The sequence below is a fragment of the Calypte anna genome, chromosome Z (assembly GCF_003957555.1).
Source record: "Calypte anna isolate BGI_N300 chromosome Z, bCalAnn1_v1.p, whole genome shotgun sequence".
Classification (NCBI taxonomy): domain Eukaryota; kingdom Metazoa; phylum Chordata; class Aves; order Apodiformes; family Trochilidae; genus Calypte; species Calypte anna.
In genome coordinates this window covers 23,302,029-23,328,819 of record NC_044274.1, presented here as the reverse complement: position 1 = coordinate 23,328,819, position 26,791 = coordinate 23,302,029, and the positions used below count along the sequence as shown (strand labels likewise).

The 26,791-nt window shown below is 36.9% G+C and overlaps 2 protein-coding genes across 4 annotated transcripts in view; one reads left to right on the top strand and one right to left on the bottom strand.

Annotated features, from left to right (window-relative positions):
• Positions 1 to 9,557, top strand: part of FBN2 (fibrillin 2) — a 162,890-nt gene extending 153,333 nt beyond the window's left edge. Inside the window, 7 exon segments of the mRNA XM_030467573.1 lie at positions 577 to 699; positions 852 to 968; positions 1,595 to 1,723; positions 3,308 to 3,427; positions 5,941 to 6,172; positions 6,834 to 6,993; positions 9,183 to 9,557. Coding sequence (XP_030323433.1) covers positions 577 to 699; positions 852 to 968; positions 1,595 to 1,723; positions 3,308 to 3,427; positions 5,941 to 6,172; positions 6,834 to 6,993; positions 9,183 to 9,557 — 1,256 coding nt within the window.
• A 13,764-nt stretch (positions 9,558 to 23,321) lies between these two features.
• Positions 23,322 to 26,791, bottom strand: part of SLC12A2 (solute carrier family 12 member 2) — a 68,739-nt gene continuing 65,269 nt past the window's right edge. For all 3 annotated transcript variants that reach the window (XM_030467023.1, XM_030467024.1, XM_030467025.1), the window contains one exon: positions 23,322 to 26,429. In XM_030467023.1, the coding sequence (XP_030322883.1) occupies positions 26,294 to 26,429 (136 nt within the window). In that variant the 3' untranslated portion in view covers positions 23,322 to 26,293. The remainder of the gene's footprint in view (positions 26,430 to 26,791) is intronic.

Genomic DNA, 26,791 nt, shown 5'->3' with positions numbered 1-26,791 from the left:
CAGGGAAGTGATTGATCCACCATCCTGGGAGGTATTTTTAAAAAGTAGATTATGAGTTAGTGGTGGACTTGGCAGTGCTAGGTTAATATTTGGATTTGATGATCTTAAAGGTATTTTCTAACTAAGACAACTTCATTTTTCTATCGTTCTTTTCATAATATGCACTTCTATTTTTGTCTTTAATTTGGGGAAATGAAGAAATAATGTTAACTGGCAATATTCCCATTTTGAATGACAGACCAACTCACTACTTCACAGTCTGCATTTCCTTACTTTCCTGTTAGTTAACACATTTAAGTATACCATAGTACCCCCCAAAAATAAATACTTAGTCCTTAGATAAAAATATTAATGCCACCATCTGTAGTATATTACTCTTTCAAGACACTCAGTTTGTCATTGTAGTGGCAATTCCACAGCAACATACTCATACAGAAAGAAATGCAAACTCTGAACAAATGTAAACTGTTCTTTTTCTACAAATATTTTTCTAATTATGGTGTGCTTTAGAAAACACTCTTCAAAGACAGACAAAGAGATCAGTACGAAGATGCTCAATAGTTTCTCTCTCTTTAGATCTTGATGAGTGCTCCCAGTCTCCTAAACCATGCAATTTTATCTGCAAGAACTCAGAAGGAAGCTATCAGTGCTTATGTCCTCGTGGCTACATTCTTCAAGAAGATGCAAAGACATGTAAAGGTAAAGAAAGTTATATGCTGTAACTTTTAATTTGGTTGCACCTTGTCTTAAAAAGAAATAGTTCTGAACTGTGATGTTTTTATCAAGTTGGGCAGAACGTACTTCTTTTTTTTGTTGACTTTTCTTAAGACAACAACATCTGTTAATTTCAGATCTTGATGAATGTCAAACCAAACAACACAATTGTCAGTTTCTCTGTGTCAACACCCTTGGAGGCTTCACATGCAAATGTCCACCTGGTTTTACACAACATCATAGGGCTTGCATTGGTAAGAAAAACATTTGTTGCATCATTTTTTCTGTAAGAACAACATTCTTGTTTCTTATTTATTTATTTTGCTCTGTATAAATAGTGATAATGCAGAGTAGTAATGTCACCAGACCAGAAAACAGATTTTGAAAAGCAACAATTATAGCTAAAGAAGAATCGTTTTCACATTTTGTATTTTCTTTTTTAGTAAACAGTCATACACATTTAATGCATGCTATTATTTTCCATGGTTAACCACATGGAGACAACAGGTAAAGTATTAAAATCTGATTTAAAATGTAGTTAAGTAAAAAAGACATTTTCTTTTTTAAATGGATTAATATATCTTTCGATCTGAGCTTACGTATTAATCTTTCTACCGAAACTATTTTATAGAGAAGTATTTTTTCACTGTCAACAATTGCACTTATAACTTAATTACAACTTATACTTAGAATTTATCAATTACTCATAGCTGTGCATGAGTCATCAAGGCATCTGACATTTAAACATGGTAAGCTACATTTCCAGAATAAACTATTGTACGTCTGGGGATTTCAAACACTTTAAAAAAGTTATATGAATAAGGTTAAAATCTTAGCCCAAGTTATACCAACCTTTTTATTTGTCCTCTGCATTTTTAAGATAACAATGAATGTGGTTCTCAGCCACTGCTTTGTGGTTCAAAAGGAATTTGCCAAAACACCCCTGGAAGTTTTACCTGTGAATGTCAAAGGGGATTTTCTCTGGATTCTACTGGATTAAATTGTGAAGGTAACCACTGAAGGTCAAATCTTTTTATGATGCAAATCCTTCTGTTTCTAGTGAATCCTGTGATGTTGAAGATAAACGAGAGCACCAGGCATAGTAAAATTAAACACCAAAAAGAAATAGAAATGTATCTGGGTGATTTTAAGCAGATTTGTATATAAGAATATACTGCCTGAGTAACTTTTATATGAGTAAGAAGTATGACTTTTTAGCTGAACTTGAACTGCTGCTTTCAAGCTGCTGTTTTAAATTCTCTTAGGTTTATGTTTCTAAATCTACTTGCTATTTTTAATTTTAATTTGCATACAGTCTGAGTAGAATCTCTCTACAATTTTTGTTCAAGTTAATTGTAAGTACCAAGGGTACCCAAGGTTAGAGTCTAAATCCCATATTTTAAGTCTTCTACCACAGAGATTCACATTGGGAAGGATAATTCACTAGAGTTAAAATACAAATTATATGGTGAGGCTTCACCTCTCTCTGTTGGCCCAAAGCAGAGCCCCAGTCTGGAAATGTCTATTTGAGAGCTCCAGATGCTTCTGGAGCCTCCAATAGGCCTCCGATAATGAGCAAAGAAGAAATTACTAGTCAGTACTAGGCTATCTGGCTGATGAGAATTAGAAATACAGAGGTATACAAACACAAAATTACAGTATCTCAGAATGTCTCAATACAACATTTTAAACAAATTGTAGACTAACAATGCAGAATTTATGCCGTTTTAGAAAGCATTATCTTGTCAGATAACTTTGTTGTCCTAAAACAGGTACATCCTAATTGTATACTTTAGCCAGCATCTACAAAGCAAAACACGGTTATACATACCAAAGCATTCACAAGGTCCATACACAACTACTACTCAGAACTGCCATGTATGCCTTTACTGATAAAGTGACACCTTTCAGTTCCTGGCATGATTGTCTTCTCCACCTCAGGCTTTGGGTCATTAAAATTTCATTAAATCTGTTTCAAAGAGAGGACAGCGAAAGTGTAACTTAAAATCTGTGATATCATGCATGTTTTTTTATTTTCCACTAGAACTGCATACAGTACATGACACATTAGGCTACTTACAATCTATGTATTTCTAACAGAAAACACTTTTTAAGATGACTGCAGTTTTTATTATTTATTTATTTTTGCGGCTTTCTCCTTTATTTACACATACATCAAGAGTCTTCCTATAGCCAAATCTCATATGTATTCCTCATACTAAAATATTTCTATATGTTCCAGGAAACTAAAAGCTTAGTCCTACATAACTGTTCTGAAAATTGAAAGAAAAAAGCATTCAGAGTCTAAATACCATATCAAAGCAACATCATGTAGGATTTCCAGGAACTTGAGTTTTTCTCCAAATCAGAGTAATGTTCAAAAGTTCCAGATAGATTATTGTAGATAGAAAGATGACAAAATCTGTTGCATTTCAGGCTGCTGAAATGACCAGCATAAATAGTGCATCCATCTTACAGTAGTATGCCACCATCATAAATACTGCTTTTTCAATTATTATTATCAGAGTAATGTATTTGGCGGTGTGCATAATTATGTGTTATTTCATGTTCTACTTCTCTCCTGATTGTAAAGATGTGGATGAATGTGATGGAAACCATAGGTGCCAACATGGCTGTCAAAACATCCTTGGTGGATACAGATGTGGATGCCCACAGGGATACATTCAGCATTACCAGTGGAACCAGTGTGTTGGTAAGGAAACACACAGCACAGGTGTCAGGGTTTAACACTGGGCCGGCAATTAACAATTAATCCCCCTCCCTGATGAGGAAAGGAGAGAGAATAAGGGAGAGAGACTTATGGGTTGGAAACTAAACTACATGGTTTTAGTGAAACAGTAATTATAAAAAGCAAAATTATTAAATACATACAAATATACCAAAAAAATTATACTCCCCCCTTTCCCCCAGTAACTCTCACATCACCACCGAGGCTGCAGGGCAGCCCTGGGAAAGTCCAGGCTGGACTCCGGGAGTCAGCAGCAGTCAGGAGCTGGAGGCACAAACACACAGATTCAGGCTGACACAGACTGGGACCCACAGGCAGAGGAATGGGCAGAATCCTCCCAGGATGCCAAAGCAAACAGGGACAGGAGAAGAAGGGCAAAGGTGAAAAGCTGAAGGAAGGAAGAAGGAAGGAAGGGGTTTTACCCTCGTAATCCCTCAAATTTATACTGACTATGACATGGAATACTCCATTTGGTCAATTTTGGACCTCCTTGTTCACTCCTCCCTAAAGGAGGGTTGCAGGCATGACCTCTTTACTCCCTCTCTCTTTCTGGAGCATGAGATGTCCCTCAGAACTGAGCAGTGCCCTTGGTTCTGCATACCATTCTCTATCCACAATTATAAACATGGAGTATTATCTGTCCTAGAAGCAGAGACTGACAGAGAATCTTGCTGTTAATTTCAGTAAGTACAGCTACTTATGAGAGACTTATCTGAAAGCAAAATTACAGGACAGAAAATTAGCTCTGTCCAGGCCCAAATCAGGACAACAGGATACATACAAATAGCAAAGGTATCCTAGTGTTTATAGTGACAACTACTAGGTGAGGACAAGAATGCAAAGGACAAGAGGTATGAAGACACAAATCTTTTTTCCCCACTCTTTCCCTCTTTCCATACACTTATTACTCCAAATATAAATCAATGAAATAACGTAACAAAAAAACCACATTCATCCTCTTGAAACGAGGTGTTACATGGACTTGTCTTAACAAGGCCTAAGTTCTGATTCCCTTCTCCTCAGAAAAATCTGTATCTCTGTAAGGTTGAAAGATGCTTATTAAATACCTGAAAGCATCAGTGTAAATATCTCTACTGGGAAAAACAAACAAACAAACAAATAAAAAACCGCACTTTTTTTCAGTAAGAATCTCTCACTGTCATTAGCAATTTGATGATACTATGGAATAGCATCTGTAGTGAAAGGTGAGAAAAAATCAACGTAAGCATGGTTTTCCTATTTCAAAATACTCTAAGACAAACATTAGTTCTTTGGGCAGAGAATTGGAACAAACTAATAAGCTTAGCAATTTTATTGTAGGTTTAGCTCATTCAATTCAGCCTTTCTTTTTTGTGTTTCTTGAACTAAGCCAATTCCCATACCAACTGAAATACAGGGATTTTCTTTTTAATAAAACCAGACACCCAAACAAACCCATCCTGCACCATTCACAAGGCACATGATAACATACTTACCTTTTCAAGTTTGCTTTCGTGGTTGTCTACCAATGTTGTCATATTTAAGGTGGCTATGAGCACTGCCATAGCCAGCTTACTGTCCCGATCCTAGACATATGCATTAGTATATTATACCGATTTTACATTAAGTAAGACACCGGGCAATTTTTCTGAAGTCCCAACCACCATCATCATGCCTTACTTAATACTCCTTAATGTCAAAGAAAGTAAAGGATTGGAGTGGAAGTGAGAGGAACAAACAGTTCCCACAAAACTCCACACCAGCTACAGTCTCTGAATATTATAGATAATCCTCAAAAGAATGAGTCTCCCACTAACTGCAGGCAAGAATGAGAAAGCATGCACTGAAGGTACTGGAGAAGAAAACACCTACAGGGAAATGGTACCTTGGTAAAATTAAAAGCAACACGTACCAACTGTACAGATTCCATACCAGCTACTTTCCTCACTCATTTTTTGCAGTGTAGCCTGGAACTAAATCAGTCATGCTGACTGAAGGAGTCATCTTCTCTGTATCTTAATTCAGCTCCAGAGGGTGAAGACCATACTTCATTCTCTTTTTCTTTTTCATTGGCTATTTAGATGCCTTTCCCCTCATAGAGCCTGCATGTTTCCTTTGCAAGTATGTGCTAACTTTGCCCCATCGCTAAGTGCCAAGGAACACTATCACAGTTGGAGTGTGAATGGAGTTCCAACTCATTTCTCCTGTGTGGATGTTGCATGGTAGGAGCATTGGTAGGACTCCTGCCAGGAGGAGGAGGAACCGTAAGCAAAACAGGAGACATACCTTGAAGCAAGGAGGAGAGTTGAGTCAATATAGTTTAAGAATAAGTCTCCTAAGATACCTTTACAGTCCAGCTATATTTGTTTGGGACCTTTACCAATGTAATTTTTCTCCAGAAACCAAGTCTCTACGGGGTAATGATTTGTTAGCTACATTGTGCATGCCTGATGTCTATCAGATTAGAAGATACCAATATTCTTTTGTTTGCTTACCAGATGAAAATGAATGCTCTAATCCAAACACATGTGGCTCTGCTTCTTGCTACAACACACTTGGAAGTTACAGGTGTGCCTGCCCATCTGGATTTTCATATGACCAGTTCTCCAGTGCATGCCATGATGTGAATGAGTGTTCTTCTGCCAAGAACCCCTGCAGTTATGGTTGTTCCAACACTGAAGGTGGTTATCTTTGTGGCTGTCCACCTGGCTATTATAGAGTTGGACAAGGGTGAGTATGCCCACACAGCCATTCATCAAAGACACATTCAGAAGACTGACACATTCAGTCAGACTGAAAGCAGAGGTGCAAATGAAAAACAGGCTACTCAGTCATCCTTTCTACTCCCTTTATACACTGTGTCCATAAAGTAGAAGGAGAGACATGTCTTTACATGCAGCATGACACTCATTTTAAATCTAGTATATAAGACACACTAAAAAACTAGTTCTGCTTTCTCTCCCTGTATCACCACAAGAACTACTTCACAAACCTGCTCAATGGGGACTTACGGTGTAAGGGTAGGTAAACCGTCTGTACTGAGATAATTGAGGGTTTTCAGCCACATTGATCAATGCAGAATAAGCATTGTTCTGACACCTTAAAATGGTGGCATTCTTTAGTTCCAAAGTTTAGGGCAGGCTGGTTTTATTTTCTTTGTAAAATTTATAAACAAAAATTTTGAAAGCTGCATGCCTTCACTCAGTGGTTGTATTTCATTCAGTATGCCATGCTAGGGTGAAGAAAATTAATGCATAGACCTCCTGCTGTGGGAAGGGAAAGGAAAGGGATACAGGCACTGAAGTACTGATTACATACACTTACTTGCAATTTAACAGGGGAGTTCAAAAGAATGCAAGAAGTAACTAAACCAGATGCTTTTACTCAACAGCCACTGTGTCTCAGGGATGGGATTTAACAGAGGTCAGTACCTGCCACTGGATGGAGATGCTGATGAAGAGAACGCTTTGTCCCCTGAAGCATGTTATGAATGCAAACTCAATGGCTATTCCAAAAAAGACAGCAGGAAGAAGAGAAGTGCTAATGCCACTGTATGTACCAGGATGAATAAGCCCTATAATGTATATTGGAGTATTTTCAGAGATACTTTACCCAGCACTACAGTAAATGGAGGGAATTTTTTAACAGCCACATTCAATGGCAAAATTTTTTTCCCTGCCTCAGTCATTTTGGATTCTATTGGCAAGAATGCTATGACAGTCATGAAGACATCAATGACTATGAATGGATGACGTTTTTAAAGAATCTTTCAAACTGTGAAATGTGGTCTAGTTCCTCAAAATATAATCAGGGAAATAGTTTTCTTACAATAACAGACAGCTAAGAAAGCAGTCATATCTGCAATCTGCTCTGCTGTCAGGAGGAGACTGGACAGCATGTTTTGGTCTGGAAGAGCTAACTAGATGTTCTTGCAGTTGAGTTTAGTTTAAGAGTCTCTCTCATGGTTGATCGCAGTTTTGGGATTCCAGAGTCCATGACCTTACTGATACTTAAATCCAATATTTGCAGAACTGCTGAGAATATTAGAGGATTACACTTCAGACTTAATATTTTTCTTACTGCACTTCGTGGGCTTCTAAAAATAAGCTATAGGATGTTCATAACAGGACAGCCCTACTGTTTACACCTTTAATATGGTGGGGGTTTGTTTGGGTTTTTTTGGTTTGTTTCTTTTTCAAAAATTAGAAGAGTGTACCTGTATTTAAATTATCTGCTTTATCTGTAAAGTAAGATGTTGGGCTGTAGCATCATCTGTGGTCTTGAAATCTGCAGTAATGGGGAACTGACTCAATTTATAGGTCAGGGGACACAGATTTTCCGTCAGTAGCAGAAGAGCTGTCTAACACAAACTAGCAAAATCCTTCACTAAAATGGTAAGGAGGTCTAGCCACACTATTTACATTGTAAGAATGGAGAAACAAGTCTCCTTTCCAAAAGGGTAAGGACATAAACAATTCTGAAGCTCCAGCCTTAGTACACACTACTTTGCATGATGTCATCAAAGCCAGTTCTTGAACTGGCAGAGTTACTGAAGAAGCCAGTTATTAATGTAATTTCTGCTTTAATATAGTGTTGGTACTGAAAATCTAAATGTTTGATTCCCACACACACATCTATGCTTGCCACAAACAACCCTTTTCCCTCACCACCACCACTCATATTGGTAGAAATACATGGAAGTTTTGAAAATAATTTTTTATATTGCATAGTTAATTTCATACCTTGTTCATAAGTTTTATCTCTTTCTACTATTTTTTTTTAATAGCATTAACCTTTTCAGTTTCTCAATCTGGAACTACCTCAGTAGTAAAAGTGAAAGGTTCCCCACCCATAAAGTTACATGGAAAAAAAAAAAAAAAACAACTCATCACTAATGGCAAGAAAAGATCTTGACGTGCAAGTTAGGTACCTCACTTAGTATCATGTTTCCTAAGGAAGACCACAACCTATATGTTTTTGTAGAAGCACTTTCAAAAGCTGTTGCTTATTAGATGGTTCTCCTAGGAATGCACGCATTCCTCCTGCTCTGTGTTCTCAGCCTCACCTCTGGACAGATTCACACCTGCAGCATAACAATACTGAAGGTCAAACTAAAAAGAACACATGACTGATTTGGACCTTTTTCTATATGCCATTCTATGGTCCAAATAAGATGTAAGTCAACAATGTGACATGCGAGTCCTTTCTGTAGAAGGTTAGCAATACAGTGGTTCTCTCCTTACTTCAGTTACTTTATAATCACCAAATACTGACCCTCCTTGCTTCTAGAAGCCCCAGGATTAAAAGTTTTACCAGAAGTTTCAGGGAAATCCCATACAGTGTCATGGTGTGTGTTTCGGTAATCTTTCTCACTTAAAATGATCATAAGGACAAGACCATGCCTCACTTACAGTCTTTACTGCAGTAGTAAATATGGGTCTTTTCTTACATGAACTTTTCACAAACATGAAATTAAACAGATGCTGAAAAGTATCTGAAATCTGAGCTCTCTCTGTAGACCTGATTCTGTAACTTTAATTATCCTATAAAGCCTGTGTGAGAAACCTTTAAGATTTACAGAGTGTGTTACATGGAATCAGGCCATAGAATCAAGGATTTACTGTTGCTTCTTTCACAGAAATTTTGACAAATGTAGAACCTGTTAATAGTATTCTTCTCTCAGTGCAAGTGAGTATCTGTTTCTTTCCTGCTCTAAACATTCTTTCCTCCTTTACTTCAGGTGGAGCAAATTAGCTTGGGAAGTCTAGACATGGATAGTCCTTTAAAGATAAGAGTCAGCATTTCCAGGATTGACAACAAGAAGCACATCCTAGAACTCATGCCAGCCATTGAGCCCCTTACCAACCATGTGCGTTACATCATTTCATATGGCAATGATGATGGCATCTTTCAAATCCATCAGAGGGATGGACTGAGTTATTTGCACACCGTTGAGAAGAAGTCAGTGCCTGGAACTCATACACTGGAAATCACTAGCATTCCTCTGTATAAGAAAAAGGACCTAAAGAAACTGAAAGACAGCAATGAGGACAACTACCATGTAGGAGAGCTTGGGGAAGCCCTCAGAATGAGGCTATGGTTAGACCTCTACTAGCCACCCTTCAAGCTGAGTCCAGTTCCTCAGTCACTGCTATTCTCCCGTCTACCCACATGACCATCTGCTTTCCAAAGGCTTTGAAAGAGTCTGTGACTTTAGGGGGAGGAAGGAAGAAAGACTTATTTCCTTTCATCCTGCCAAGACTGCAGAACTACCCTTGCAGGACAGTAACTTAAATTCTGCCAGTGCCAACACTTTGATTACAATCATGGTTACTGTGTCTTTTATGTAACCTTTATTTAAAGTATATTAAAAAGCTAAAGTTCAAGAAGTCATCATATGGCACTAAATGGCACAAAACAATGAGCAGTCTGTAACACTTCGGGTATTTTGCTATAGTTCCTAATGAAAATAATATAGAAGCTTATTTATTTTTAATGCAGTAATATATGGAGAAAATAGAAAATTATGTAAACAAAAAGGGAAATTTGCTTGGTTTTCTTTAGATTTATAAATTTGAAATATAGCATTTTAGAGGTACTTTCTAAATACAAAAATAGATTTGAAAGATGTTTCCTTTTGTATTTGGGCCAGTCATCTGGATAGTATATAAATAATTTTTAAATGTATCAGAGCTGAAAGCACTGTATTACATCTTCTGGATATTATGAAGTACTCTTGCAAAACCGTTAGTATTCAAAAAAGAAAAAAAAATGAGTAAAGGAGTCTTAGACAAGAATTAGAATATCAGTCTCTGCAGAGATCATATTTCACAGCAGGTCAATAGAATTATATTCTCAATCAGCCACATAAAATAATGGAAGAAGTGGCACAACCACTGTAGCAAAATACCTTGACTGCTTTTAATACCATTAGAATTGCAGAACCAAACTGTACTGTACTTCCACTAACCTCAAGGAACCACACATGCAACCACACCTCATTCTTTATGAATTTACATTACTTTAGGCAGCTGAAGAAAATGTCTCTCTAAAGGGAACATGTAATGTTTTATACTGTTTGGTGCTGTCTTGAATTAATGGTGCATTTACTAGAAACTAGGAGCTGCATCAGGACTGCCATATGAGCAAGTAAGTTATGCAGCACAGACAAGGAAAATGTGTATTTGAAATCCATTTGTTAGAAATCTCATTAATACCGTAGTTATACACCGTATGACTCATTTTATCATAGCTTATTTTGTAAGAAGGTTGTTTGTACATTGAGTTGACATCTAGTTTACTTTAGTGGTTTTTTTTAAATATTGTACCATTATATGTTAAGCGTGCTTCTCAATGGTTCTTTTATCAACAGCTGGCTTTTGTAACTAGTCTGTAAAAGAATCTCATATGTGCAAATAGCTGAAGCACACGCTGGCTTCAGGACTGATCCAGCTGCATATTGATGCTGACCAAAGATATATATTTATACTCAGTGATTCTTCTTTTCTGTTGTTGACTTCGGGGATTTTGAAAAGAAAAAGAAACTTTGTACATTTTTAGTCAAATACTTGTGAGTAAAAAAGTTTTGTTTGAAGATTTGTATCAGTAAGACCACACTTTTCTTGCAATAAAGCTATTTTGGGTTAGTTTTTTTTTCTTTGACTTGTCTCTGCTCTTTACACAGATTAAGCATGTAATTGTAAATCTGAAGGATTTCAGAACAGAAAAATGAGTTGATAGAGGGTAAACCCTTCACCACATTTGAGATTACACAGCATTTGCTGACTTAGTTACTCTGTCATGACAAAACGAATTAAACAGTCTTTACAAAGGTAAAACTGCCTCAGCTCTCAGAATCTGTCATACATTACATTCAGCTTTGCAGAAGGCCTTGCTTATCAGAATCAGTTTGAAAAAAAAAAATCCCCATACATTTAAGAGAGTAAAACCTGCATCCTACCTGAGTAGCAAAGATCTGGTAAGACAATAAAGGTACTTTTGCTTGCTGGTCTTCCCTTCTGTGAATGTTCTTCATCAGGTACACAGTCAAACCCAGCAGTGCAAAAAAGATTTTTAAGTATGCAAAGTTTGGACACAGACCTCATTGCATAAGCTAGACTGAATTTCTATTCCATTCAGAGTTTAAAAAGTGGTTGTTTTTAAAATAATATCCAATACCAGCTCTATGTTTTTGTCACAGTGATAATAGCCAGAGAAGAGGAAATTGGACTTGTTGAGTGAAGCACTGAATTCTGTCCCAGCAGAAGTAGCCCTCTATATTCTGTTGTTGTTCTTTTGGAGGAATGGTACTTCACAAATTAATTGGAAGTGTTCAAGGCCAGGTTGGATGGGGCCTTGAGTAACCTGCTCTAGTGGAAGGCGTCCCTCTCCATGCAGGGGGGGACAGAACTAGGAAATCTTTAAGCTCCCTTCCAACCCTAGCCTATGATTCTATGATTGACCTTGGGTATTCCTGGAAGCCTACATACATATTCAGATTTATCTGACATTTAATAGAGCATCAATTTAAACAAGACAAAAAGAAACTGGCAGGAACCATACTTACTTGCCTTCAGACATGGTCATGCAAGTTTCAGTAGGATTCAGATCTGCTTCTGAGTAAAATGACTGATGTATGTATACAGTAAGAGGAAGATCTCTAAAAGGTCTGCTAAATATATCCACTATGGTGCTGACTTAGGACCGAACAATTATAGCAGCTAGTTTCCAAGAAGGCTACCCTTCCTCCAAAATGGAAGCTTTTCAGCAAACACGTACTGGAAAACAAGACAACAGAGTGAACCAAATAGAACATTATTCCTCATTGCCAGCTCTCAAAAAGGGCAGAAAATACTAGCAACACTCTTACTAACTCCACTGAGTCTACAAGTTCTGGAGAATTCTATCAGTAGACATTACTGCATGTGCTGTGCACACTTAGTGAATTTAAAGCCTATTTTCTAAACAAGAAACTATCATCAGATAAAATTTGTGTTATCTAATCATACAGTAAGTCCAAAGTACTAAAAATACTTCATCCCTTTACTAGAACTCAGTTACTAGGAGTATTGTTCACTCTAAGCATGTACCATGTCCTCTACCATCTGAAAATGCATAGAACAGTTACACACAATACATAGAAAGTTACCCCCCATTTCAAGTCTAGAGGAAAAAATATCTTGTATTGTTTTAAAAATAAAAGAAAAACAAAAAAACCCAACAAAACAACAGCATGCAAGAAATCCAAGAGACCCACTTCCTTTCCACCCAGTATATCATAGTGTATATTTGTATACCTGTATCTCCAATCTCTACCTTTAAAAGACTCAGCCTTTTAATTTCTTAACATTTAATGAAAAGACGATTGCACATGCACAGAAAGACTGAAGTTCTAGAAAGCTACAAAAAACAAAAATCTGTTGCTAACAGAAAAAATTGAAATTGTCTTGCTATTTAAAGGAGACTGCAGTATAAATCTCATGGCAACTTGAAGCAAGATTGTAGTGCATAAAGGTCTCTTTTTTCTAGATCTGAAGATTTTGCCCAGCCTGCCAGCACTGAAGTTCATTTACTATAGCCCTACAGTGTTACCAGGCTCATCAAAGAATGTATGCCTCCTTTTACTGTCTTCAAATGCTCCAGTATTTGATTTCTGTGTATTTGTTGAAGTGTTTTAAGAACTGTGTACAGACATTTTAGGGCTCCTCCTTCTTCCTCAAGTATGGCTCCAATTCAATAGTGAATGAAGCATTGCCAGGAGTATTGCTCAGTCTAAACATCCAGGAGTTGTTTCTCTGTACATCATGCCCTGTCTTCATTGCCACAGATCTTAATCTAACCAGAAGCACTGCTACAGTGATGCAGACACCCAGTTATTTCATATTCCTTCTCTGACAAAGTGGGCTCTTTATTCAGTGTTTAGAAAAGACTGTTCTTCTATGGTATTTTATTAGACTGACTTGGAATTACCAGCTAAACTCTGGTGTAATGGATATTTCAGAGCAGTAGCTGAAGAATCTCTTTCTTCTAAACCTACAGAAGAATTCAGGAGTGACAATGTACTGCAAAACTAAATACAGCAAAAATTTCACTGCGGAAACTGTTTCTTAATTCTTCCCATGTGTTATAAATGCAGCCTAAGTAACTATGCTAACCAGTGCTGTAAAACAGATACAGCTTAAATCCAAGAAAAAGACTGCACACATGAATATTACTTAGATGAAGAGTCACAACACTACATTCACACTTCTTAAAGCAGGAGATAAAGAAAACATGAGATGGCACAAGTACAATATTTTATGTCTAAAATAAAATTCTAGTGCAAGTGCTTATGTATTTGACACCACATTGGTATAGCGAAGTTAGGAAATAAGTTCTTTTTTTTCCCATAACCTCAGAAAACTGATGAAGGAGGTGGTTTCTCATGTGATGAAGCTTGTTCCAAGAATGCCAAGAGTTTTTCATCGTGGATGGTCACAGAAATGTTGAGCCTGTGTGCCTGAGTATTGTTTTAGTACAAGCAATACAAGTACTCTTTTAGCACAAGCCCCTTGCTACTTGGGCTTGTCAAGAATGAGGTACTCATAGTAATGGACAAAAACAGATTCTGAGATACAAGGAATGACAGCAAAAAGAAGTGGTGGTTGTGCCATCACTTTGACAACTCAAAAAATACTTGTTACTCAAAAAGGAATTTTGAAATTTAAAATTCTGAACACCAAGGCCAAACTCGGGGCTCAGCAGCACTTCAAGGCATTGAAGTGTGGCTGTGTTGTACTTCAGGATATTCTAAACAGAAGTACCCAGAGCTATCTCAAATCTAGCTAACCTTAGAAAACACTGCTACAATTAGCACCATGAAGAAATTATGAAGAAGTGACAGAATGAGCATTACCCACAATGTATGAGGAACACAGGACTCTTCCTCTAGGGTCTGAACTTCAGTCAGTCATATGAATAGGAAATGAATAAGCTAAGGCACTAAAGCTGGGAAGCATACACAGATCTATAGTAAATTAAACAGTAAAAAAACAGTATCTACATATAAGCACTGTCACTGTTTTACAGAAAGAGTATTAAAGCACAGGGAAATATGAGACTATTAAGTCCAGAAAAGAAAACTGCTAGATTGGGGGACTAGGTACCTACTGTATCTGAACCAGGAAAAAAAAACATAATAACATAATAAAAACATAATAACAATATTGTCTATCTTTTTAGTACTGATGATACTATATTACGGCAGCTTTATCCAAATCTGGTATTTCTACAAATGCTTATACACTTACAGAAATATCTCAAACTTCTATAATTTATTCTATAGCATTTCTTGCCCAATGTAGGCTCAAAAAAATTCTGTCCATTGCCATTAAAATTTGACCAGGGGCAAGACTACTAAGAAGAAATCAAAAAACCCCAAAACAATTCAAAGCCAAAGAACATGCATATGCACATAGCTGCATGTACTCCCTCTTCACTGTGACAAAAAGAACTGGTGAATTACTGCCTCTGCTACACCAGAATTAAGGAAATAATTTCAATTTTATTCCTAAGTGATGCAAATACAAAGGCCTAAAGCTGGATGTCTGTATTCCATAAAAGTATTCCTGTACCTCTAAGTCTTACTGTTCTTCATGTGGAGATAGCTTATGGAAGTTCATTGTTCTTCTCGCTACTCTATGCTTTTAGACCTGTATTTATTACTGAAAAAGAAGAAAAAAAGGGGGTGGGGAGGAGAGAGAAGGAGGAGATTCAAATAACCAGAAGGCCAAAACCTTTAAGCAAAAACTCAATTTTTAAAAAAATATTAGTTTTAATATCAACACACAGATCAACACTATCACAAAAAGTCACACATTTCATTGCCACTTGTCTGTTCCAGAAAAATCACCTAGCAATAAGCTGAAAGTAGGCAAGAAATAGTGATTTAAAACTTACTCACTGAATTGAAAGCCTTTTTTTAAAAATCAGAAATAAAGGCAATTATTCATAGGAAAGAATGAAAACATTGAGCAGTATGGCTTCTGCAGAACCCTGACAGTCACAAATGAGCTATGGCCTGAAACACCTTTAAACATTTAAATTTAATATCCATGAGGAAAGGTTGTTTAATACACTTATAACAGATCTGGTATACTGTAGTGAGATAGGAAGTTTAAATCACCATCTTGTGTATGTGTTTTTATGTGGGTGTATACACAATTAACCTGTGATGAGGTGATCAGACCTGGGAATTTTGAGATAAATTGTGGCAAAAGCAAACAATTCCTACCTCTTCCAAACAGATTCATATAATCTTCATACTATACACTTAAACTCTCAAAACTAAAATTGAATTCCCCTCAACGTTACATAATGTAGCCTGCTGTAGCCTGCTCTTGCATCCTTAGCATTGTAGCTGCACTTGCTCCCAGGTTCTGGTTTTATGGGCAACCACAATTTTCTACTGGAGCAAAGTCTGCAGTCCCACACCATCTGGCAGTCACACAGTTCCTTTCCTTTTCCATCTAAAGTAGTAATGAATTATGCAAGCATGAACTTAACAATTTCTGTGTCACATTTTTTAAGACAATTATAGTGTAAAATGCCGTTACTTAGCACAAGGTTGCTGGGTGCCTTATTTTCATGGCATTATCTCAAAAACACAGCTGAAGAACCTGAAAAACCTATGTTCATTCATGAGTTTCCTGTGGCCTTTGTTCTCCCTCAGTATGTGTTTTCAATTCTCCTTGTAAGTGTCAGATAATACAATAGGCCACTGCACCTATTAGGATTACTTATTTTGAGGAAAAAAATTTTAAATTACTGTTTGTTCACTTGGATAGTCAAACTATGATAGCAAATCAACTAATAAATATGCCTGAATTTTCCAACTCTCCTAAAAGCATCCTGATATTTTTATTTAAAAGATATGTTCACACAATCTTCAGTTAAATTTTTGCTTTCTTTCAGTTAAACTTTTCTCATTTTTCAGTAAGCCTACAAAGATTCCATTTCTTCAGAAAATATGTGAGGTGAGGCAGAGTCTCAATTTCCATGAAGCTTGTTATGTTGCAAGCACCACACATCCTGTTTTACTGTTGGGCTTTGTATTGTCAACTAAAAGGAAGAATTTTTAGTATCTCGTGTAAAGGCAAATCTAAAATCTAGCCAGCAACTTCAAACACTATGATTTGGACACCTTGCACTGTAACCACGTTTTTATCTATTTTGCAGCATTAACTGAACAAAACTATGGCCTATATTTCCTGTCTAGTCTAAAAATATTTTATGAAGTTTCCAACAAATACTGTAAAAAAGGAAAGAGGAAGTTATAAATAAACCAAAACAAAACTTGCATTTTAGTAGACAGCCACATTTCCCAGTTCTTTCAGCTAATTGATTCTATTGTAAACTTAGGTACATTTAGATTACTAGCCTCGTGTGCTGAATTGTCCAACATTTATTTTTTTAATTTTTCTGGCACCTGTTTTGAGTTGGTTTCCTCTATAATTTCTATGCATGTCCTCGTCTCTTACTGTTTTCTTTACAATGAACATAATACTTAAGGTTTATATGATCTTGCTTATGTAAACTTCTGCAGTCAATCCCACTTTGTAAGGGAGGGATAAAAAAAGGTATCACACTAGAATTTACCAGCCTATATGCATCACTCCTGGCACCAGCTTTTAGTGCCTGAATATGTTACAAGTGTTGATGAGAACAAATCATAATCTGCCTTTGCTACCACAATAATTGAAGCCCTTGCCAGCATTTCAGAAGTAAAATTCTATATTCAGTCTTATTACACAGCTGTTATGAAAGCTCCAAAGTAAGATGTGGAACTGTACGTGCTTTTATTGCTCCCAAAGGTGCATAACTTCATCAAATGTTTACTGTTTATGAACAAAAGAAAACTAGGTTACTTATGAATAATGCTCTTAGACAGAGATTAATTTAAAAGAAACCAACCTGGGTAATGCAGCTGACCCAACTTCTTTAAAACACATTTTAGAAAAAGTATGTTTTAAATGATATTTCTGGATCAATGAACATTCTTCCAAACTATCTTTCAAAAAAATTAATAATCTATGATATTTCTAACAGATTCATCTAAAGGAATTTAATTAGATTAGATGTAAAACAAGGTGGCTTTTTTATCTTCCAGGAGTTTCAATTCAAAACCCAAAAATGAAATACATAAACATGAGAAAAGCTGGTATTTGTTAGAGACTGAAAAATGATAGTTAAGAATCAAGGTTCAGCTCGAAATGCTTGTCACTAAATTAATCAATTTGTGCACAGAACTTATAAAACAGAAATTAAAAAAAGAAAATCAACTACAGTATTTTTGTAAGGCCAAATTTACTACTGAGACACTAAACTCTGTGTCTCTCAGTCCTGATCAGTAAGATGACCAACAACAGATCAGCCAACAGTACTCTCATGTGTGCATACTGCTATCTGTTTTGCCACAGGTCTTTGAACTTTGTAGAAAAGCATTTTTCTAAAACATCCACTGACCTCTGGGACACACACACTGCACACCGTTTTAAGTCTTTGAACTCACTATGCCTAAAACTCATTGAAATCCTTAAAATGTATACTATTGTTCCAGTGATCAAGAACACAGAAATGGTCTTACATAGCTGCTTTTGAATTCAAGCTGAGCTCCTTTGAGAGATCTCCTTCTATTAATATTACTCCATGGAAAATACCAAGTAAATCAGATATGCCGTTAACTAAGCAGATTGAATCCTCTGCTTTCCATATGATGCCAAGAAACACTGTTTTCTAAGTATCTCACTGAATAATAAGGTCCATTTAGTCTCAAACCAGCTGGTTTTTGGCTGAACAGTAGCTACCCAGTCTTAAAGTCAAGATGAAAGTAGAAGACAACTGTTTGAACAGAAATTTGATAGCTATAAGTAATTTTTCAGCTGCTGAGAACACAGATGCAAATTTTTAAATGTGCCCACTTTGAAATACAGGTCTGTGGTATATGGTTCTAACTCCACATGAGTTATTTCCTTCTGAACAGAATGAGTTACATCCACCACTTTCTCCATCTAGCCTCCACTCCTGAGGAACAACACTTGCTCCATGTAAAACTGAACAGAACATGATAGTATGACCCAATCATATCATTGATGTGAATCCAACATGCAGTCTTCCCACTCTCCCCTTTCCTTTTTAAATTTACTTTTTCAATAGGCTCTTTTGTATTTGTTTTTGTATGTAAAATCCTGTCTACTCCTGTACATTCTCCTGATGAAAGAAAAACTAAGATATCCTTCATCAGGATATGTGTTCTTAAAGAAAGCATAGTCCACAGGAAATAGCCATGAAAAACAAACCACAGTGACCAGAGATGGAATGAAGCACCAGAAAAGCAAATAATTGCAAAGCTCTTATTGCCACAGACTTCCATTTAAAACCTACCAAAATATTGCTGCTTGTGAGACAAAAAGCTGGTAAAGAGAATAAGAAATGGGCCTCAGATATGCATATAACTGTCTTGTGAAAATCCTGAGTAAAGCCACTGAGCAGGGTGCATGCACAGAAATAAAGGTCAACTAAATCGTGGGGGTGTCAAGTGACTACCTGGACCCCTATGCCCCACCAACTCATTTCCAGAACAGTCTTCAACCCAACATTGAGTCTGTGCAAAATAGGCTGAACAAGTTCTGTTGGTTGGAACCAGATACCTTGAAAGTAATATTGTTGTGTGCTTCTTGACAGTATAGTCTTACCAAATTTTCAGTAAAATTGTGTTTTGTATAAACCTCCTGTGTAATGGTCTTACTCTTAGATTAATGTACAGAGAATTCAATAGGTTAATATCAGTGAATGGTTTGTGAAAAGAGATTAACTAAGAGAGGGTTAACCCTGTGCTGTTACAGCCTCCAGTGAGAAGGACAGGTTTGAGAGGACTGACTCTAACCATACTTTGGCTCCTCTTTGTAAAGGAGTCCAGTCTGAGTCTTCTTGGGTTGCCCGCTAGGTAGGAATGACAATAAACATCTCAGAACATACTTGAAATAGACAATTCTATTAACTCAATCATAACCAACTCAATCATAACCTCTATTGTTTGGGGTTTTTTTAACCCATTATAATTATTTGCATCAAGGTTGACTCCAAGATGCCAGCTGAGAATCAAGCTTCATTTTTCTACATGCTTACAAGCATGGCAAGAACAAGAAAGCAGCAATGCCAAAACCCTTAATTTCCATTAAAATAAAAGTATCATGGATAAGCAGTGCTTGTTAAAGTTTGGCATATATTTGCCAAAGCTTGAGTTTTCCCAATAAATCTTACCATGTCTGAAACACTACTATTGCTGTTTGAATAATAGAGAAAAAAATTTGTAAGAATAAAGATTCTTAACAACACCCAAGAGAGCAGTCAAAAGTAAAATAAAATTATGCATGACATTAGCCAAAATCTCATGTGAAAGCCTGTGGCTAGACTTAATTTCATGTTTCCTACTAGTTTATTTACTACTATATTTTTACTACTATGAATGTCTGTTGGTGGTGGACTCCATAAAATGCTATTTTCTTTGAGGTGCAATCTCCTCTTGGTAGGCACTGTGCTTTGACCTGCTATAATATCTAGGTTACTGGTGTCTGAACCACCATGTTTCATTACAAGCAACAATGCTTAACTTTTGTGCTTACATTTCTGTACTTCACATTTGTTTTGGTATCTTTTTTTCTTTATTCCCACTGCCCATCAGAGATGACTTGCATTAAGTTGACCAAAATATTTATAAAACACATGAAGTAATGCTGGATTATCTGGCATATTCTTTTGCACATACATCCCCTCCCCTTCTCTATGCGTATTTTAATACTGTTCTCGATGCTGATCAGTAACAGTGGTACAAAGAACTGTTCAGAAGTCCCTGTAGTTAAACAATCCAGCCAGGCAGCTCGTTCTGAAAGAATGCACGACCATACAAAACTGGGAGTGAGCATGTTTCAAGGCTAATCTCCACCAGAGCCTGTGTAAATCCTTTGCTTGTGACTCTTTTACCATCTGTTTTGCAGAAACAAATTGGATGGCAGAGAAATGGTCCAAGATTTAGTTATTAGTTGTAAAACACTCCAACATGGTGATAAAGTTACTCTCAGGCACAGTAAGTTTGGGAAAGTCTTGTGTTACACTGCTTATTTTCCTCCAATGCTTTAAATGGCCTGTGCATGAATATTTTGGTCTGGTGTAAAGATTTATCATCTTACTCCTGCTTCTGTACTAGTAGAAAGTGATGCACATTTGGCCTGTTTGTTACTTATGAAGCAAAAGTATCAATTGAAATCTTATAGGTCACCAAAACTGTCAGTCTGTTCTACAACTTCTGCAGGAATTGAGAAAAGTGAGCATCACGCAGTGCTTTATGAAATGGTGGTTACTTGGTGGTAAAAAAACCTGTTTAAACTCAACAGGCAGCATCTGCACAAAGACTGCTGCATCCTTTAGAGCAAAACCAGAGTACTTTAGCCACAAAAAAAGGGGAAAGGATGGTAGTGGGGAAAAATATTTAGCTTTTCTCCAACCCAAAATCAATATTATTAAAAATTCTATATAAAATAATACTTTTAGGTTGATATTCATTGTTTATTTAAAACACTGAGTCACTTAGCCCATGAAACTGAAGGAATAGTGCTGGAAGTGCTTATTTGGAAGTGCATTTTCAGGCATGACCTAAATTGATGAAGACCACTACTGCCACTTGGTGTTACTGCTGTGGTTTACATTACTAAAAGACAGAACAGAGAAATAATGTATTGTTTCTTTTAACTAAAGACTGTTTTATTAGCAGGATTTTGTAATTATTAGTGTATGGAAACTGAGGAACTCTGAAAGCAAGGTACCTAAGGTCCAGAACCTCACACTTCACATCTCACCAGGGGCAGCTTTCCCCAGGTCCCCCACAGGGTGGGAGGACAGGTGTAAGCCCCTCCTTCTCTCATATCCAGGTCTTACTGCCATTAACATCCTGTTAGCAGCTTATTTTGCAAAACTTCACTCAAGCACCAAGCAAAAGCAGCTCTTAGAGAGCATTTCACAAAAGGGCAGGCTTACAGCAAGCCAGCAAGGGTAGGGGGTCGCAGAAGTTACACGATGCCCTGCACACCCAGGGCTCCCCTGTGCCCCACAGCAACTGCCATCCCCCTCGCCACCCTTGCCACCCCAAGTCCCTGGGGCTGACCGAGGGTTTAAGGCCCATGGCAAGGGACAGAAGAGGCTGGGTCCCCACAGTGGCCAACAAGAGGACGAGGGCCGGCACCAGCTGTCAGCAGGACAGGAGGGCAGAGCTGGTGGTGGTGGCGTGCAGGTGTTAACAGCAAGGCCTGAGAGGACCTATGAGGAGTGGGAGATCAGGCGCTTTTGGGAGAGAGTGGTTAAAAAATTAAAAGTTTAGCACTGCCTGACAGTTCAAATCCTGAACATTTGCCCAGGCTGTGTGGTGGCAGCTTAGCACCCGTGGGCCTGTAGAAGCACTGCACACAGGGAAGGGAAGCAGGCTGGCAGGGGAAAAAGCGAATTCCTAGAACTACAAAGGCAACTTTATCTGAAAGAGAGACAACCGATTGAGAGCAGAAAACTGGGCCGAGCGTGGGCTTGACTTACATCTCACACATAACTTTGCAAGATTGATGCACACATCAGAAAGGGTACAGAAGTTTCTATATCATTGTGAGATGGACATCCTAGTCTACGACATTGTGTTTCAAGAGAAAGGCCTTCCTTGCTTCTGTTTGGAGGAGGGTCCATACTCCTGCTACAACACTGACTCTTCCAGTTCAACAGTTAACCAAGTGATGATTTCCACCTGCCTGTTTCCCCCTCTTCTACATGCATTTATCAGACTCCATCAAGCAAATCCAGTCTTAACTAGTTCCCAGTCCACTGAACATAAACCAGGTTTTAGATGTAAAGGCAAGATTTGCTGAATCCCACAGAGGTTATATGAGAAGTGTACTGGAGTAATGAAATACACTGACCATGGTGATGGGAAGCCTGCTTTTCTTTTTCACAACAAAACCAAAACTGACTGTACAGTGTGAACCTTCAGTATTTGACTGTGTAGCCCTTGGTCCAGTTTTTTTTCTTTTTTCTTTTTTTTTTTTTTTCTTCAAAATCATAAGTAGTCACTTAGTTGTAAGTTCAGCTAATGGTACTACTGTGTCTTTATTAGATCAAACACTTCTCCAGCAAATGGAGTATCTAGGAAAAAGTGCTGCTACACACCTTCTCTTTTTGCCTTCTTAACACACTATAAAAGGGTTAGACCCAATGCCACAGAATCTGGCAGTGCCCAAGCATTCCATTTTCCCCCAAGGCCTCACTCTCAAGGCCTAGATTTGTGTGTATGGAAAAACTTCACAAGTGCTTAGTGAATTAAGAACATATAATAGAGATCTCAATTTATTAGGTTAATTTGAAAATGAAACTTCACAGTCACCCAACTACGCTAGGAAGCACCAAAGCTGATGAGGTTAAGTATTCTTCAGTGGTTCCACATTCATTTGATACAGGAAAACAATTTGCCATGTCTCATTGCACTCCTAAATATCCATTTTTCTATCAGTTTCTAAATAAATGAGTTTCTAAATAAATGTCGATCAGTGAAGTTAAGACCAAACATGTCTTGCTTACAAGTGGCTTTGGAACCAAGTCTTTCAAGTTCTTTTTCCAACATTTACTCATGTCCCAGTGGACTCCTGTTTCAAGGGAGAAAGAGGATTTAGTACATTTCAGTGTATTACTGTGTTAAGAGGCAAAACAAATTGCCTTTGTGATGGGAACAAATTTTCAGATACTGATGTTCCAGCTTAAACATACCATGTATTGTAGACTGATCTGCATTGACTGGCAAGTCATAACAAAATTGAGCAAGCAAAACAAAATTTATTTTTCTTATGCAACACTGCTGTTCCTAACTCAGTAACAGCAAACATTCCCCACAAGAACAAAACACTTCTCTTCCTTATAGCAGACACCTGAATGGCATTATGTTATACTCATGATCCTATATATATATAGATTCCACAATACAGGCAAGTATCTCATCTCCCGCATCAATTAAAAAAAGGCTTTGGTAGATAAGACAGTTGTATTGAATTCACTTCCTTTTATTGCAGTGACATCCCCCTGGTACAAAGTATTAACTGCAATATTACCGTTAAAACATTAGAAAAGCATTTGTGTGTGACAGTTACAGTACAGTATCAAATCTTACATCTTCAAACCAAGTGGATCGTTACCCACTAACGCTCAAATCTTTAAATTATTTGCAGTTATTTTAAAATATGTAATGTCAGAAAAAGCATATAAAAAGAATGTATGTAAAAGGAAACCTAAATACAAATCTAAGTGATAAATAAGTAATTGATTTTTGCCAGCTATTATTGTCTTTCTAAACCCACAAAAAGAAACCTTATCTACATAAGATACGAATTTCCAGGTGTAAGTGATTTCATTTTTCAAGTAATTAATAATGATTGGAACATAGTTAAATTTGGCGTCAAAATCAAAGCAGAAGTTGGAGTGACTGCCCCTAACCGACATCTGTTGCAAACAATTACGATTAACTTGAAATTTTAGTGTAGCAAATAATCTTGAAACTTCACTTTGTGCCTAGCATTAGTGGACTTCTGAGAGTGCATGTAAAAAGCTTCCTATGTTATTTGACAGACATTACCTTAACTATCCCCATATGCATATTTAGATATATTTTATATAATTCTTATACACATATATGCATGTATACACACACTTCATTTGGTTTCTGTGTTACAGATCACAAGCAATGGTTTCCTGAATGGGCAAAAAGCCTTTTAATTAAGTGTACCTGTGCACATTTTTTTATTATTTTAAGATAGCAGCATAAGTCCATGCCTTACTGTCAATCTGTTGAAAACAATATAACCCACAAAACAAGACAAAACATGGTAATGCTTCCATATTCAGAACATGACATCCTTATCCCCTAAACCCACCATAAAACCTTTAATAGTTAAGTTGGTAAGCTAGATCCCCACCCCCTTGCCTGGAAGGAAACAGCACTTTTACTGCAAACTGTCTTGTCTTACAATGTTTATCTTAACAAGCTGGGTTCATGCTGGCATCAGCTATCTCACACTTAGAAGCAAAACATGCATGTTTGCTTTTCTTATTTTTTGTAAGTGAAATGATTCAATATTCTCAACTCCAATTGACAGGAACAGCAACAAAAACATTTTTTGCGGTTTACCAAGAGCTTAACAATAGTGTATACAGCACTGTGTATTTTTGTCTTTAATCACAATCTAAGGCTTTACCTTGCTCACATAATGACTATGCTTTGTCCTCCAAAAAGAGTTCAATGTAATCTTGCATTTAGCATAAAAATCACCTTTTCTGTGCATCCTTAAATCAGTCACTCAACCACTGGCAAACTGATCCAGTAGCATGTCCAATGCTAATATCAAATGCTTGTGAAATGTTTTTAGGCAATCCTTTCTATCCAAAACATATTAGGAATTTAAAAAACAGTTCACATTACGGACCTTCAGACAAAGGCTCAAGTGAAATTTCTTGTCTAAGTGTTCATAGAAGACTAAATAATGAAATTTTCAAAATATACAGTGGAAGGGCACGCAAGATTGGCAGTTTCTTTATTGAACATAGAAAATGTATAAAGTAGGATGTATGGAATAATCAAAATTGCTAGACAATCAAACCTGAGTATCATTTAATAAGACTAAATGTATTTTCTGAACGAATTGACCTAAAAACATCTCCCCTAGTAACTAGTGGTCCTTTTAACCATTTGTTGAAAAATGTGAGAACTGTAGATTTTGCATTTCATATTGGATAGCAAGATTCTACATAGTGTTTTCTGTTTTATCGCATCACATTGCTTATATTATCCCCATTCAAGCCTTAAGTTGAGTTTTGTTTCAAAGTAAATTGAAAATGACATTAAAACATAATAGGCCAAGAACCAGGACAGGTACTTTTCTTATAATTTGTAGTAAGATAAAAAGCCTCAGCCAGTAAGATGAATTCTGTTGCCTATTAGAGCTACAGAGCAAATACTGACCTGTATCTTTTGCTAAGGTAGCTAACGTTAGCTGTCTATCTCAGATTGGTATCAAGTAGTACACATTGTCAAATCTGAGAAAAGGATCCTATCTTCTAGTAGAATGTTTTATTTTAATTGTTACAAATTGTTGAAAATAACATCAAGAATTTTTTTTAGTCCATCGACCTGCCCCGATTCTCACCTTTAAATCTAACAGATGTAATAACAAAGTCCCCAAAATTTTCTGATAATAGAAAACATACAGTACTAAGAACTAATAGCTCAATGGAAGACTGAAAAGCAGCATTCATTTTTATTGTAATATGGAAGAGACTAGAAACTAAAGGAAGTCTGATCTAAACTCTTAGTTGAAGGCAGATTTTGACATTCTATATAAATTTACAAAATAGGATGTATGGATGAGATTTGGTTAATTTCAGAAGGCACCTCAAGGCTAAAAGGCTTTTATAAATCTAGAATCCTTTCATTGCTCAAAAATAAAACATTTTATTGCTGCTATTCAAATAGCAAACAAAAAGCTTGTCTTGTTCTTCACTCTAACAAGGAATCCTTCCACCATTAAGCAAGATTAAATTACAGAAATACAGAATAAAACTGAAGATGTCACAACTTTAGAAGTACAGTGACTTTCCTTGTGTGCTTTCAAGTCAGTGAAATAGTGAAAGAAGAGTCACTTTTTGCCTTTGTGATGTTAATAAACTACAGATCATGTCAGTCACTCTCCCTGGGCACTGAAGTACCATCTCATCATAGCTGTCCCATGTGCAGAACTCTTAGGAATAGAAGGTAAGAACACTCTGATGATTCCCACGAACAAGAAGAACTGGTGGCAGATCTTTAGAAAGAGCTTCTAACCAGGCCATGTACAGTGCACTAGAAACGGCACCTTTTCGTGCAACTGGCAAACTCCTACAATTCGCAAGGAAAAAGAAGCATTCAACAGTTAGAAAAAACATAGTGGAGTGCAAGTTATATCATACAAATATGAAGTACTCTTTGAAGAGTCAGGTATTAGGTCTAATTTCCTAACCCTTCTAGTGTTTTGTAGTTTGTCTTGTTTTGATTTTTCTCTCAGATTATGAGAATCATAGGCACCACAGGCCTTTACATCTATTTACACCTCACTTCTGGCCTCTTGCCACAGCTTTCCTATTCTTCTCAGTTGAAGAAAATTCTTAAAGGACTCTTCCATGATTTAAAAATTCTTACAATGCCAGGCCAGTGCAGTGCAATATTCCTTTTCACAATCCTTCCAAAACATGCTGTACTCT